Raw genomic sequence first — 17539 nt, forward strand, 5'->3', positions numbered from 1 at the left:
ACACCATTTGAAAAGTAGTGGGAGGTTTTGGGGTATAACAGGAAGATGGCTGAGATGTGAACGGACGCACACCGAAGGCATTCACAGGCTTACAAGCAACCAATATTCACTGCAATTCCTATGAGTGCCCAAGCAAGTCATTGCTAATGGCAGTCGCAGCCACTGATGCTTCTGCCAACTGTATCTAGACAAAATACATTTGGAAAGACCAAGCCCAGCGATTACAGCAGTCAGCAGAAACGAAGAGACTGACTGCACTTCCTCCTCAGCCCGAGGGAATGCAAACTCATAGCTTTCGGCGCCCAGGTAAGTGCCTGAAACACACGGCTACGTCCTAATGACACTGGGCTGCCATGCAAAGGAGATGGCTAGACTGATGGGGCTGGCAGGAGGCCTGTTCCTGGTGAGGACACCTAGAAGCCCGGAGTCCTGGCCTAGATCCTCGCTCCAAGCGATTTGTGGGTCTAAGAATTTCACCTGGCAAGACAGTGATTCCAAAGGCATAAACACCACTAAGGGCTGGAAACAGATCGAGGGACTTCCCCGCCCCGGTGAGCTCCCTTCTCGCTCTCTCACAGACAAGGCTTTCCATCTTTCCCCATCGTGTCCCAGCTCCAGGAGAGTCGCATAGCCTCTTCTAGTGCAGACAGAACGTTTCAGAAATTGGAAAAATACATTTTATTTTTACACTGTTCGTAGTGAGAAACTAGAGTGATTCACTGGACTGCACTGAAGCACTCCTTTTCAGCTAAACATATTATAGAAGGGATTCTTGATTTCACAGTAATCCCAGGAGAAAAATTAACTAGATGAGCACAGAATTGCACCAGTTCTGCTCTGGCCTTATGATAATTGTTTTTCAATTCAACAAATTAAGTTAAAGATAAGCATTTGCTTCACATGCAAGACTGTCATTCCCACTTCATTTGTAATAAATATATGGAGAGGGATTAGCCACATCAAGCATATGCTTTCATACTGTGGTGTAAAGAATACACATGAGAAAAACCATGTTTAGCTCCAATGCACTGAGAAAACTGTTTATAGGCAACCGACTCAAGAGCAGAGACAAAAAAATGTTTTGACGATGATTTGTCATCAGATGCACCCAGCAGACGTGTACGCTGAAGAGCCTAAACCGAGTCTGACTTGTGCTAAAACTGAGCAGTACTCAAATGTCTGTTTCTATAATCCCCATCACAGATAGCTATGCCCATACCCTTACTTTCATTTCTCATTTGTTCCGTTCACTATTGTTTATAACCTGAAACATATATAAATTTATTTCTCTTCAAAGCACATTTATTTGCCCTACAAATGGACCAAAAATATGCAAAGACTACTTTGATTTTTATCATCTCACCTACATAAACATATCGATTTCCTTAACCCTACCAGGACAAAATAATATTTTCTTTTTACTGCATTCCAGAGGAAGTTGTGCCTTAACTTGGATCTTATTTAACTGCTATTTATCTACATCTCTTACTTCAAACTCTCTGCCAGGAACCAAGACACCATCTCTGGCACCCTTAATACTCAGTCTGTAAAGCCCAGTTCTGCTGACTCAGAGATCAACATTGTCATTGCAGATGAGAAAAAAAGCTTCCATATATTAAAAATAAGGTTGCTCCACAGATATGCGATCTTTTTGAAGAAAGTATAGATATGAATCAAAAAGGAGGTGTCAAGCATCATCCCCTGTTCCAAAAAAGCACAATCTTAATATTTATTTTAAATCTCTTGTCAGAAAGGCAAACATTAATATGAAATGCTTTAAATAGCCTTGGACACTTACAGAACTCTTAAAATGGCAATGAGTTAAAGATCAACAAGCCTTTAAGAATGAAAACAACTGGAAATGCTTTAGAAGTGGAGCCACTAAAGTATATTCATTGATTAAACACCCACTGGTACTGTTGTCCCAAAGCACGGGCGTTTACCTGGTGTGCATATATTGAACACCAACATATATAGTTTGACATTTCCCAATCTGGTAATTTCATGGCTTAAAAATAGGAAGGTAAGACCTGTAAAATGTATTCCCTGAAATTTAGTCTCACTGAGTCAGTGATAGTTTTGCCATCAAATGAATGTAGATTTTCATTTAAAATATAGGCACCTATATGAAATTTTTATTTTTTTTTAAAAAAAAAGGTTGATTTCGTATAAAAATGAAATCTATCACTTAAAGCCCAACAACTTCATCCTTATTTTAGCTGTTGTACTCTTTTAATTCTTGCTAAACTAAAATGGAAATGGCCTAAAGGAGATAAGTTAACAGAAATAGAATAATCCTAAATCAGGTTTCGAAATTAATATTTTTTGCCCATCTGTCCTTTAGCATGTTGTCCATTCCAGGTCCCCATCTCCCCTTGCCTCCCAGCCACTAGCATGATGATACAGATGGTTACTGCAAAGCTGTAAAGACGTACATCTGAATGCATATTTATCCACTTGGCAAGATCCTGCTACAGCTGTAATTCGATGCAAATCTGCATTACAATGTAGCTTCAGTCTCTTGCCTGTGTGAGAAAGCAGCCATGATATTAATAGTGCTGCTTAAGACAATGCCAGGCAAATATGACGTAAATGAATGCAGTTGAGCTAGCTATCACAGCACTGTTAATTTACACCTCTGAAAACAAACACTCATTTGGGCACGTGAAACAAGTGTATATCTACACCTACATCAAAACTCATTTTCGTTTGTTTGTTTTTAGAAGCAGAAACTGATAACACAAGATAACTCCACCAGATGTCATGGTGAAAGAATACTATGTAGGTGAGTAGTTGATACAATCACCAGAAAAGAAAACTAAACCTTTATTCCACTGTAAGCACAGTTTTAATACATACAGGTGGCACTGCCAGTCAACGATAGTTGCTTTTGTTCTGGGTATGTCTTTGTTCCGGCAGCTGGGAGAAGAGCAGTCTTCATGTGTAACGAAAGAAATGTATTTAATAGGCAACACCTGAAAATCCTTCAAGAGACTAAACTATAGTAAGAGAAAATGCAAGTTTAGAAAGCATTTCCTGAAAGAAAACAATACCGCTGGATTCTTCTCTTTATCTCAGGTCAATTGACTTGTCACAGTGGGAAGGAGATTTGAAAAGGAAATTGCAAGTTCTTAGCAAGTATGATTGGAGGAATTGAGTTAATAGCCAGCAATCAGTATAGGTTCGGTAGGGTACTTAAAAATTTAAATGTATGCATACGCCACAACTACAGAATGCCTGAGCTTTGTCTTGTTTGTAAAAAAACAAATGGACCAACAGGCAATTTAAATTTAAATGGTAATTTTTTACTTAGAGTGCTGGGGTTTAAGTGTTCTTCCATTAAAAATTTCCATCATTTCAGCCTATGATTGAGGTATATAAATTGTATGTGCCTCTGATCTTGTTTTACACTCGTAATCTTCCCAGTACCAACAGGATCCTATACGGCATGTGCTTTCAGATGATACTGTTTCTCACCATATGGAAAGATGTTTTGTATCACCATGTTGGCAGCATATAAATGATTTTGAACTCATTTTTCATTGCCATTCCTTCAAGCCATGTAGGCTTATTAGCTTATTGTTTCACATGTCAAAAATTAAAAGCAGCATAGCTTTCTGACTTGAGAAGCTGCTTTATCAATACTCTTGAATAATCATGCACTGTATTGAGCGAGCTACACATACAAATGAGTATGAAAACACCTCTAACAAGAAAACAGCTTAATTTTAGAGGATAGGATAAGCCATCATCTCCCTAAAGAAATGCGACTATATCCCAAAAGTCTTCTTATCCTTTCTAATACAATGCACAACTTTTCTGCACGGATTCTTTTTAACAGAATTACAAAAGAAGTCTCACTTAGACTGCTAGTAGTTCCTCCTTCCAACCAAAGAAGGCAGATATTATAGGTTGCAGAAACTCGTAGGTGGATAAAAGGCAAGAAAATTATAGGACAGTGACAAATATAATGAATTTCATTTCCACAAGCTTCTAATTCCTCCGAGGAAGAGAAGAACATAGGTTTTGCATGGCCCTTTTTAACAAACAAATGCACACCCTGCAATGAAGTAGTACCAGACTACAGGATGCATTCCAAGCTAAATGCAAACTGGCCTTGCCCCCGAGGCAAGCAAAAGACAGATCACAGAAAGTACAGCATGGCTGGATGCCCACATGCTCAAGAGACTAGTAATTTTAGATTAGTTGATTTTGCATTGCTTGAAAAACTTTTTAAACTTACTGTAATTCTCTCATCTTTGTCATCTAGAGGGGTCCCATCTTTTTTCCATGATATAGTGGGCTCTGGGTGACCTCTTGGGGGCTGACATTCCATCACGGCAGGTTCACCCACTGCTACCATTACATCTGATGGATTTTGTCTGAAGTCATCCCGTAGAACTGAAAGAATAAATAAAATTAAGTCAAAAATTTCCCAATAATACACTAAAAGAACAGCAAAGTGTTTTGTTTTGCCCTTTAATGGTCCCTGTTGTCGTACTTTATAATAATGAACAATTCAGTTAATGAATTTCATTTGGCATCTGCAGATGGTCTCTGGTACTGTCACACAGTAACACAGAAAACCCATGTAACAACTCGTATTTAATTTCCAACATACAAGCCAAGTGACTAACAACAACAGAGGGGAAAGGCTGACACAGACGTAGGACCGTCCGTACCGAAGAGCTGCCTCACAAGCAATATTGGCACGGTGTCTGCCTAGAGAGTGAGCACAGGATTCCCATCACAGCTGAAGAAGGTACAATGTCTTCTGTTCAGGTAGAATGACACTTGGGGAGAAGCATGGCAGAGGTTGCTTTCTGCCCCTCTTTCTCTGAGACTCAAGGTCAGCCCACCAGTAACTCAAAGGTTTATGGTTAACGATTGGCCACTGGCCATATGAATTGCACCCAGCCCTGAGTTTATGGCAAAAATGAACAAACTAACTAAACTTCTTAGTTCTTTGATGACATTATAAGATGCCAAGCATTTATTCAGCCTTAGCCAAACTCATCATTGCAATTTGGCTTGTGTCTTTTTCAAGCAAAAAAAAATTTTAAATCTTTCCTGATCTCTGAGAGTCATCCCTTAGCCTGAGCCAGGACCATATCCTTCATTTGGAAGATGTCAATTTTACTACCTTTTCATAGAAAGAAACATTTTTATTGTGGCCTCATTACTATAATTTGTTCTTTCTCATCATTCAACCAAGCCCCGGCCTAGGAAACTCTAGTTACCTCCAATCACCCACTAGGCATTTTATCAATAGCTGTGAGATTACTTTTCTTTTTGGGAGAGGAGAGACATCATACTGCGCTCAGCAGACCACTACACAGGGACACACTTTAACGAATAATGGCATTCTTAAGTCTTGCCAAGTAAATGGCATTAGGTCTAATCTAAAAATAAATAACTCAAATGATAACAAATATAACATTCTAGTCCTCTCCACTGCTGTTACTCCAGCCGCACTGAACAAAGGATACCATAGCGGAATAGTACGTTATAAACAAAGGACTCTTAGGATTTTGACAAAGCTATCTGTCACTCTTGCTACCTGCAACAATCTTGTGTCAACAGTAAATAGTGCCAAGAATCTGCAGTAAAAAATGTATCTCCCAAGCCATGGATCACAGATACATCGACATTCATTACTCAACAGTAGTTTGGTTGTTAATGCCTCTTCAAAGCAAGGTGTGATTTATTGTCAGATGTTAAGGAATGTGGGTGTGCTTATAGATTGGCAGGGACAGCACTGCCACCAAACCATTCCTCTCTGTAAGGTCTTTCATACTGTTAAGACCCTTTAAAATGGTCTGAGGGCAAATGGGTCATCTACTTTGGGACACAGGTATATACTTTTCTCACATCTTCTTTCTCCAATGCTAATCTAAAATGAAGGGAGGGAGCAAAAATGACTAATAGTTCTTTGTTTTGGAGGATTCTTGGCAAATGGCCGTGTCAATACTCAGTAGGACCATCTTCTGTTTTTTCTTCTCAAGTACACCTACCTTACATTCTGATACCCTAGCATTCAGCAGCTACAGTCACAGACCTTTGTGTCCAGCTTTGCTCATTATAACATAATACACAACAGGGAAAGTTTCAGATTGATACAGAAGGATAGACATCATCTGAATTTACCAGTCCCCTTCCATACAGAACCACTCATGTTTCAAATGTTTCAGTTTAATTATTGAGATTTCTGGATGCCCTGGAATCAGGAGATACTGATGCACTGAAAGAGGATAATCAAGGACAAAATGTCTCTATCACTTTAACAATACAACTAACACAAGAGAATGATAGGACTTAACAAAGAAATTATAGAATAATTTAGGTTGGAAGGGACCTCTGAAGGTTCATCTAGTCTACAACGAGATGCTATTGCATGAACATATTCTGTTGGATGAACTAGCTCTCTCAAACAGACCTAGTCTAGAAAGTTTATTTAAAAAAAACAAAACCACAACCATGCACCTATTGCCTAGTCTACAAAAACCTGAGAAAGCATGCTCCATCTAAGAACAAAGAATTTCTCTCTCTAAAAAGCAAAACACATAGCTATGTTCCTTCTATGGACTAGGGAAAACCGAAAATGTTTTCAGCTATAAAATTAATCCAGGTTACATCTAGAGGAAATAATGTTTTCAGAAAGGGGAATTATGTCATTTTTAGTTATTCAGAAAGGTAAGTCAAAAGACCAATCCTTTAGCTTCTCTTCTGCTTTCAACAAAACTTTATTAAGTTTAACCTTCATTCTCTTACAGATTCCTTACTACATTCCCCCAAATATTGATGCATCAATATTGGATACATCAAATTATTTTGGTTATGGGAGTGTTAAAATACTACTTATATACACTGAAAACCTTCTATATACTTATTCCGTTTATACCGAATATGACGTTAATAACCAGATGAAACTTCTGTTCCCAAGCAGCCCTCAAGCCATCCAGATACAGTAAATCATGTAGTGTAAGCGGCTAGGCTGACACTGCTTTCTGCTGAAGTCAAAGAATTTTTTCAATTTATTTTAATAGAGGCTTGATCTGGCTTGGAGCCATTGGTCATATTATTACTTCTTTTTTCACTTCCTCAAACTAAAGGGCATAAAAGAAGAAGAAACAGAAGTTGCACCAAGTTACTAAGAAACCCCCATATATCCAGTTCCCAGTGCCAACAGCACATGAAAGTGCAGAATAGTTTATTTGCTACACCACAGTTCTATTGCAACTCAATAAAAGGGGTGTTTTGACCATGAGTAAGAAGCCTTTTATTACTACTGAAGATTGTATCACTTGGATAAAGCTAAGAGACATATAAAAAGAAGTGCCCTTAAGTTTAAAAAAAAAAAAAAAAAAAAAAAATCAAGTGAAGTGATCTTAGTGATCTTAATAAACCATAAGCGCTTTTCAAGTCTGAAAGACCTTGTAAATCTAAGAGGAATGCCTATCAGATAGCACCTCAGATGGCTTTTAGCACCTTTGAAGCAACAAAGAAGTCCAGTACTTGCATAATAAAAACAAATTACTTCAGTAGTTCCTACACTCCTTAGTCTTATATCAGCTTAACAAGCATAGTACCTTGTCTGTAAACCAAGACCTTTCCCAAATTAACCAATGCTTAATAGAATGCCTTAGGAGGACATCAAAGGTCCAGGCCATACATACATCAAAACAAGTATTTTTTTTCCATTTACTATGAATTATTTTGGCTCTAACATTACATAATGAAATACTAACAAAATGTAATCCATTAGAGATTACTCCACAGATAGTCGTCATGTAATTATTTTTGCAGCTGTAAAGTAGATACATGCTCTGTTTTTTGCCTCAGGCCCTGGCAACCTTGCATGAAGTTATAAATTTAAAATTTTCTTCCCTTACTGAAAAAAAATCATTTTTTTCTTTTCTATCTTTCATAGTCAAGGCTCACTGTAAATTGAGAATACATTTCCTTTTGAAGATATATTAGGAGCATACTTTGTAATTCAGTACAGCATGTGCTTACGCTTGCCTTTTTTTCTTTTTTAACAAATTCTGTGTAGCATCTTCATAAAGTCCCCCTACATTTCTGACATACCGTGGGTGAGGTTTTCTAACATCTTACTCTGCTCTAGTATTTTCTAAAATACAATGAATAATGATCCTAATTATTGTCATTGCACAGCTAGGACAACTCCATGATCTTGCTGTGTGAACTCTGAACTCCTGTGTTTGTGCTTAAAACACTTTTATGCGATGCTCACTGAACTAAACTGGTTCAAGATCAACTTTTGTTACTCCACTTAAAAGTCGACTCCTCATACTACTGTTTAACATTGTTTGCTATTCAATCAATAAACCCATTGCACTTTCCCTGGAGAACCTTTCCCAGAGCAGAAGGGAACTAGGAATCACTTGAGGATAATTTTTTATTGACAAGCAACATAAGCAGAGGCAGGGTTTTTTTGTATGCGTGTAAGCCCTAAACAGAGCTTTTAAAAATGTAGCACACAGTGGTTTTTTTCTTAAGCTTATTGTTGACTACTATGAAAAAGAGTAGAGAGTCATTACTGGGTGAAATGGGAGGTAGGTAGGCAGGTTTTTTTTGCATATACACAGTGCAGATATTTAGGAAAGATTATTGTTAGAGTTTATCATTAAATAACTGCGATCTACGTCAAAGACAATAAGGCAAACCAAACCAAAACACAAGAAAAAAGAAAGCAACCAGAAAGCTTTAGTCAATAAGCGAAATGAATGAATTTGTAAGGAACACACTAATTACCATCATACATTGTGCATATCATGCTTTAACAGGTGGTACCATTTAAGAACTGGTTAGACACTTCATGCTAGATCAGTTCAAAGCAGCGCACCAAAATATATCCAGGATCCCTAATCAACCAAGATATTACAGCCATGGTGACCCAGTGAACAGAGGAAGAGAGGAAAATGAAGATGTTTCGGGTGCAGTTTCATAATCAGATTAAGGCAATCTTAATCCATTTCAGTTCTTCTAAAAGAGATCATCCAGACTTGCTTCCTGCTAACTTTCCTGCACTGCCCTGGACAAAACACACTATTTTGCAAGGCCATTTGTTGGAGAGAGATCACTGAGACAAGATCTCACACAACTAAGACAACCAAAAAGATCCCAACAATTTCCACTCTTTTAGCATGCAGATAATTTAAATGTTTCTTTGTATTTCAGAACATGCCTCGAAAATGGGGAAAAATAGAAGAAATGCTCGTTCCTCACACTGCTTTATAAAACAGCCAGATCTCAACTAACGAGCAAGTTTCCTCCGAGCAAACAAAAATGAGCTAACATCAAACTATGTGCTAAAACTGAGTGATGCAACCCTACTAAAGCCTCACTGCCCAGCTTTTGGCTAATTTTGTTATAAAACCCCCATGTAATAGATTTTAATTTGTTTAATACCCACCAATTCTATTATTTTAATTCCTGTAAATTTATAACAAGTATTTCAATGTTTCTTTTTCCATCCCCCGACAAAACAACAGTATCACAAAGGAAGTTTCCACCTAATATGAGGAACAAAACAACAACACTGTGCACTTGCTGTAAAATGCTGTAAGACTAGGAAAGTGAAAAATGGGATTCAGGAGGTTATATAAATGTTCCAATCCCATGAACCCATAATCAAAGACTAACTAAGTATTTCTTAGTCAGGATTGAGCTGTTACTCAAAAGCAGAACAGTAATTTAGGACAGCAATAACCCCTTTTCCCCACTACCTACTGAACTTGTAATTCAAACTTAAAGATACACAGCAGACATTTTTGGCATTAAAATATACTGTAAGACGTTTGTCAGTTGGAGCAGTGCTTCAAAACAGGTGCTTAATTTTAATTAGAAGCATCAGCCAGAACTACGGTTTAAAGACTTTGCTGGCATGAAATTTATACAGATGTCAGAATATCATTTTTAATACATGCATGCCACTAATGGGGAAGTGTTATGGCACCTACTTAAGTTCAAAAAGAATAAAAAATGCACACACAATCAGATTTAAGACAGTATGCGTGTTACCAAAATGTATCTTAGACCTTATTAAACTCTTCAAGAATGTTATCTGGTTTGAGTAAAAACTTGATCTTTTACAAATGAGAAATATTCTTTTCTGAAGACAAACCCCTAAAAGTTTCCATACGGTCATGTGAAGTTAAAGCAAAAACTGGTTCCCTGAAAAAAATTATTTCTTTTCCTTTCTGTAGGCGTTAAAAACAGGTTAACACTGGTGTTAACTACAGTACATAGTCATTAAAATGGAACAGGAGTAGAGCTATAAATAGTCAGAAATTACTGTTATGATCTTCTAACAAGATCACTCACGTAATACCGGCAACAATTTTATGCAGTGACCGAGTCCAGCAATATGGTATTGCACATTTCAAAACATGTCTACACTTTTATACATCCTCCAATAGGTAGCGTGGGGGCTCCTCACTTTCATCATTTTTAGTTCTCATCCCATTCCTGTCTTGAAGCACTTTGACCTCAGCTACTGGATCTCACTACACCTTTCTCAGTCAGACTAAAGAGCCTTCTATGAACAAGCAGACGCCCATCAGTTCAGTATCCAGACCTCTAACCTTCCAGCCTTCTCTGAGCTTGAGAACTACAGAGCACCGGGCACGTGGCCTAACAGTTTAAGTCCCTCCCTGTGTCACTCTTACGACACAGGACTTCCCTGATGACACAGTCTGAGAATTCGCATTGAAGAGGTTTCCAGAAATAAGAGACTGCTCATTGTAAAGAGCCTGACCATAAGGTGCAGTGCAGTTACATGTACAAAATAGCAGCAGTGAAATTAGATCACACTTCTAAAATGTTAACAGAATGTACTGCCTCAATTACTGTAACCTTTAAGTTGTTTTAAAATGTATTCTCTCTAAAGAGTAATATATTTGATTGATTGCTTTTTATACAGCACCACCAAACTGGCATCTTATTATCTACTGAAGGTCAATAGTTACGTTCTCTGGAAAAAAAGTGTCATTCCTTGTTAAATTAAGCCATACATGTTAGCAAATATAACACCTGCATGCTTCTAAACCATTAACATGGAAAGAAATTAAGGAGTGCTTCTCCTACTGGATCACATCTTTTAAAAGGTGCTGATGACAAATACAAGCGATCTGCTTGAATCAAGCAATACGCTACACTGCAAAAGCAATTAAATGTTAAGGCATTTGGCAATAAACATACTGAATTCATATAACAAAGTTAAAATAAATACATTTATTTTCAATTACAATAAATATATTATTGATATTATTGTCATATTTATTGTCATTATTTTTCATTCAGTCACTAGGAAACTTACAATTGTTAATAGACAGAAACACATGCTTAAGGAGCAGGTTCCAAAAAAGACTACTGTAAAAAACATTGGCTCAAAGTTACTGATGATAAAAAATTTATGATGACAAAAATTTATGGAAACCACTCCAAATCAGTTTGATTTTATTTCACTAGTTGAACATTTGGGCTTTAAGTATTGCCAGGAATCTTACTGGGCAACATAGCTGTCATCCCGTAACAGTATTTCCATGTGTGGAAAGGGAAGTGTAAATGAATTAAATGATGAATTGGGACTCAATTAAATGACCAGATCTGATAAGTCATATAAAGAGTAATTTTAACTCCTGTGAGAAGGGTAACTGACAGGCCTAAGGGAGTACACTGCACCACTGTGAATCCTAATTAAACCCTGAAGAATCTGGGATGCCTCAGGCATGCGACTCTGAGAGTGTCCCTTAGGTTGATTGAAAATTGAAAATAGATCAGGAGAATGGACCTAATTATTAATTTGATTGACTGTGTACAAAACGTGATCCCTCTCAACATCTTCCACATATTGCAGGCTGGGAGAAGGCATATATTACCTGTAAGTCAGAATTTACCTCCTAGAAGAGTAGATTCATTTGTACAGACAGCGGAGACAGTTTCCCTTCACTTGTTCTGAATATTTACAGCTATTTTCTTTTTTATTACTATTATTATTATTTTATTGTACATTTCATTTTAGAGTTTTGGGTTATTTGAATCATGCTTCATTACAGACAATATTTTTAGAGTGACGAGCACAGCAGATTTCCCAACTTCAGGACAGCAACGAAGTGGTTTTAGACATAGCTCACAGAAGATCTGTGTCTTTGGGAGATGATAAATTAGTTTTCCCTAGGCAAAGAAGGGTTTACATCTTTAAATCCAAGGATTTGGGTGTGTTCTGTTAATAAAGGGTTTTTTTTACTCTCCAAGTAAAGGTCCTGATGTCCATTTTGCAATGAACTGTTAGCTTCCTTCAAAGCAGATTATAATAGAGAAAAATAATCAGATTAAGATGCTGCAGCGAGACCTTGTCTTGGCCCTCCAAATTAAAGCATAACAAGGTAACTGAGAAGACAAAAGAGATATAAAGACCAAACAATGAAAGAGAAAAGGTGAGAAGACACTTCACCAAAATGCCAGCATCAAACCTTATTTCACAAGCAGAATGGCTTTCCCTTTTAAGAAAGAAGAGATGAATCAACCAACCGAGAATTGCCAGTGTCCTGTAACTCGTGATTCCAGGGAGAAAATAAAGGAAGGAATACCAGTAACAAGGACAGAAGCGAACATTTAGGCAGTTTTCAATGAGAGCTTAAAGCTGGGATATATGGCACTAGCAAATAGAGTCAGATTGCAACGATTAAAAAGGTATTGCTTCCAAATAGCAAACTATGCTGGCTTGAGATTTGAAAAACTGACTCTCTTCCCCATAGTTTCTAAGATGGAAAATCCCTTATTAGGCCAAACATGAAGGAACCTTATTTGTCTTAACTTGTGTTGTTAAAAGAGGAGATGCAACCACTCCACAGACTTGCCAACGAAACTGTGGCAGCACTGTTTCTGTAGTACAGGCAAGACTTAAATGGCCGATGCTTGTACAGTTGCTTGTACAATTATAATCATCCTTTCAGTCTGAAGAAGCAAAAAAAATTAGCAGAGGAGACATTTTCAAAGAAATAAAGATCCACACTCCTGTGATAACAATGTTTCTGCAGCAGAGCTTTAAATCTGCATACGTGCTAAGCTACTGTTTTGCTTAGGTCCTGCCTCAAGGCAACAATTTTAGCCGTGTCCTTCTGCTTAGCATTCAAATTTTAGCGTGTTGTAACTGTACCACTACAATCAATGCTTTTTGAAAGGACTCTATTTCCATCCCCATTATGCTGTTAAACTGGTTGAAAAATACGACATTTTAATATCAGAGAATATGCGGTATCATTATCATGCTCAAACAGCTAAGTCACTTCTCCTTTAATATTCTGGAAAATGATATTCCACCATTACATCTGAGGTCAAGCCTGAAACATCAGTCAGAAGGTGCAAGATGCAGGCACTTCATACGGGTGAGTGGCTAATTCTAAATAACAGCAGAGCTAAGAACAGCATTCGTTGGCAGCAGACACTATAGCAAAGCCACATTGCTCAAAAATGCTGCTAAACTATTGCATACACTTTTATTCTGTTCTAGTCTTCTGTTGTTATTATATGCAATTTTATTCTGTTGAAAGGAACTACAGACCACAGAACTCTACCGCCTTTTCTCACCTCTCCAGACTGCTATACAGCAGGATATACCTTAGTTAGATTCCTTAATTATACTCTGCATGTCCAAATGCATGACTATATCATTCTTATGGTAATGTTATTTTGTTTCTTTACCTTCTAGAATTTTCAGAATGTAAACTGGCACAGTAGAAACAGGTACACTTTTGCAAAATTACAATTATGCCAAATATCATATACTTTTCAAATTACTTTTGCTGGCTTTAGAAAACATTCCAGGAAATCACCTCAGGGAAAAACAGCAGACAGCCTTATACAGAGGTCATAGAGAAATATAGTCTTCATCTAATTCAATTAACCGCTTTGAGTTAGATCCCAAATGGTACAAGCAAATGTTTGTTCTATTTCAGGCATATTTGAAGATATGAATCATTCCGCTTTCTCAGTATAAAGAAGCACAGTGCAATATCATACACTCAAATTTTTTATTGCTCAATTTGAAAAATCTCTAGAGGGACATCTTCATGATTTACGAGAGCTCTTCATTTGGACAACCATCTGAAGGCTTCAAATACTGTAAGAGTCTACCTTGAGTATTACAAAAAGTAGCAAAGTTAATAGCTACAACAATGAAAAATGGTGGTTTTGTAAGAAAATGGACATTACCAAATTCGCAAAGCTAGAACTCTGAATTGCACCTCCTGGAGATTTATACGTTGTTGTAAATGGCAAAAGACAGTAAAATAATGCAGAAAAGTACTTCTGCATTTGGACTCTTATTCTGGCTTCAATCCATTTGAGATATTCAAAGGCAACATGCCAACTGATCAATATGTTAGTATTTAATGTGCAATAAGTGCTACTGAGTAAAAATCAGAGAAACACTGCCTGTTAGCAGAGTCTGCCTTATTACTGGCAGGAAGGAGCGCATGAAGTTTTGGATCACCCCATGTGGTAAAACAGCAGCCAGAAGTCTGATTCAGAATTAACAAAAGGAAACAGAGGGCGACGCTCAGCATGAACACAAATGCACATCAAGCCAGCCAGATTTCATTACTGAAGATTTTAATTTTGATTAAATGCTTCCTTTTATATTGGGTCACGTTCATTGTTTTCAACCCTGTGTTTTCATTAATATTTTAATACACGCAGAACATTAAGTTGCGTAACTTCAGTGTTGCGGCTAAAGATAGCATCTTTAATAACAGCTACAAAAGAGATTCTGGCATCCATCGCTGTCCGACTTCGCAGCGCTGTGAGGCACCACGGGCTGATAGGGACTTTGCAGCATATGAGACAACGCATCTGCACTTACCACCAAGGAAAAGGAAAGTGGGTGACCGTAACATTAGCTTAGGCCGTTTGAAATAGGAACTTATAAATGCATCCAAGACAAAACAAACCAGCGTAACGGAAATGGCTGTGAAAGTCTAAAAGGCTCAAGGCAGTGAGCACATTTGGTGGAAATGTTGCTTCCACCTTTGTTTTACACCCTGTGAGAAACGGCAGTCCAGTGCAACTCCTTAAAAACTTCCCAGGAAACAACGGCTGTAAAGAAATTGTAACATGTCGTTTTAGTTACTGACTGTTGGCTTTTTTGCCCTTGTTTCTGCTATTTCGAACTCCTAATGATGAAAGTTAAGTTCAGACAACATTCAAGAGACCACACTTTTTCCTGACTCGATACGAGCTGGGGTACCGTTATGCTCCAGAAGTACCTACGCTCAATTTCCCTTGCCATTACCAACTGTGGGGTGCCATGATACACTCTACGAAGAGCTACCAACTCTATTAATTCAATCCTACCAGGGCTACACAGCCCATAGACGTTAATTTCCTGGTAAACCACAAAACTCTTAGATTTCCATTAAGAATTGTTATAGCGAGAAAAAGCAAATGTGTTACTGTGCGAGAACAGCATTCTTTTATTTCTCTATTAACTCTGAATAGAATTAAATTTTCCACGTGAGTTCAGTGGACTGGTTCTTTTCTGTATGTTTAAGCACAAAAAGTAAACTTGAAAACACTATGAGACTTGATCTAGATTGTCAACAGATGCATAAAAATGAAAGTCATACATTTTCTGGACAGTTTTAAAAAGCAAATACATTGTGACTAATTTTGGTAAACAGATGCTAAGAAGCCAGTGAATTTGCAAGATAAAAGCTACTGGTATCTTCTAATATTCTATCAGAAACAACTGAGTTTAGGGGAAAAAAACAACCCCAAAACACTATTTGGATTGCCAGATCCTTACACTTGTTTTTCTGATATACTGTGAGAATATATTTTTGCTGTTATAGGACTTTCTAGTAAACAATAACTCCAGCTGGTTTGTTGCCCTTTACTTTCATTGTTAGACACTTTAAAACTTACTGGTGAATAGCACTATGGAGGTTATTTACTGTTACTCACGACGATTGGTGTCTTTAGTGCAAAACAATATTGGCTTCAGAAGTCTACCATTAGAATTCCAGCTTCTACCCTCCCTAGTTAGTGCAGAGAAGCTGTACCAGGCATGTCAGAATTTCAGTTAATTTTTTATGTTTCTGGTTTGCATATATATGTGGGCCTCTAGTAAATATAATAAAAGGTATAATAAAAGAAGCGAAAAATTCATTTTGGCTTCTCTCGTGTCTCTTCGGTTTGCTTCCAAACAGAGCAAAAACAAACTCAAAAATAAAACAGAAGTTCCCCTATGGATGTGTTTACTACTTGAGTTTGGATCTTCTCCACCAACCTGGCTTTGATTTGTATCTTGGATGGGGCCTGGAATGCAAAAACTGATTATTTGGGGGGTGGGGGTGGAACTGGACCAGAAGATGAACACCAGGTTCCAATGGATGTCCAGGCAACAGATCAAACTGGAGTCCTCACGAAACATGCACAGTGTAGACACCGTTTTTCAGGCCAACTGTTTCCCTCTATAAATACCTTTCTATTGGGTTGTGCTACTTGCAACTACTTGCTGTAGATATAATGTACATATAGCCGAACTAAGAACATCTAACATCATAAAAATTCCTTATTAATATTCACTATAGCAATGTTATCTTTTCCTCTGCCCGTTTCTTTTAGCTACCAAACCATGGCCTGTCCACCAGTTCTTTCAACACCACCTTGCCTTTCCTCACACACATGCACTAAATTACTACGAGATAAGAGGAGTTGCATGCATATTGTCAATATTTACGCATTCTTTGCCTGTCCAGGAGGCCAAAAAGGACAGATAAGTTTTAAGTTCATACTACAGGTTTTCTTTCAGAGTATGTATGCATTTATTAGATTTTGGACAGTAATTACAAAACCAACCAGCAGCAAGAGGGCTAAGAGAAAGGCTTCTCTTGTCAGGAAACAAGAAAATACAAAACATCAAGTATGAATCTTCAAAGTCACCATGTTCATTTATATACGAGAATCTAAAAAAAAGGAGAAAATATCTTTGCTAAAAAAAGCGCTTTGTTGTTGCTTGCGTGTTTGAATGAAATTGATTGGCATCTTTCAGTAGCTTACCATGACAAATAATTACTCAGAAGCTTTCCTGAACTTTCAGACTGAGGCACTATAGTTACTTCATGCAGAAAATGCTTTTAAGTAGGAGACACTCTTTATGTTTATACAAACTGAAAGGTGCATGTAAATACCTGGTTTTCTGTGCTGTTTCTCATTTGATTTACAGCAATGAGATACTCATCTCACAACTGAAATACATAGAGCGTATTATGTAGTAGCAAAAAAAAGGCAATACGTGTGCACTACAGCTAAATGTTAAAATATATTTGCATATTTTGGATTTGTTGGGGGGAAGAAGTGTATCTGTTGTGACCTTACTGAAACCACAGAAATAATAGCATTATATATCAACAAATCCATTGAATCAATGCACCTGGTCTGAAATGGGAACCCTTAAGAATGTAATGCTAGGAAGGTAAAAAAAAAGTGAGTGCTTTTACCAGTAAACAGAAGG

General features: G+C 37.4%; 1 protein-coding gene across 5 annotated transcripts in view; it reads right to left on the reverse strand.

Moving 5' to 3' along the window:
• ROBO1 (roundabout guidance receptor 1) overlaps positions 1-17539 on the reverse strand; it is a 740348-nt gene that overhangs the window by 109151 nt on the left and 613658 nt on the right. For all 5 annotated transcript variants that reach the window (XM_054202528.1, XM_054202509.1, XM_054202519.1 and 2 more), the window contains one exon: positions 4244-4401. In XM_054202528.1, coding sequence (XP_054058503.1) covers positions 4244-4401 — 158 coding nt within the window. The remainder of the gene's footprint in view (positions 1-4243; positions 4402-17539) is intronic.

Source organism: Rissa tridactyla, chromosome 1, assembly GCF_028500815.1.
Source record: "Rissa tridactyla isolate bRisTri1 chromosome 1, bRisTri1.patW.cur.20221130, whole genome shotgun sequence".
NCBI classification, from domain to species: Eukaryota; Metazoa; Chordata; class Aves; order Charadriiformes; family Laridae; genus Rissa; species Rissa tridactyla.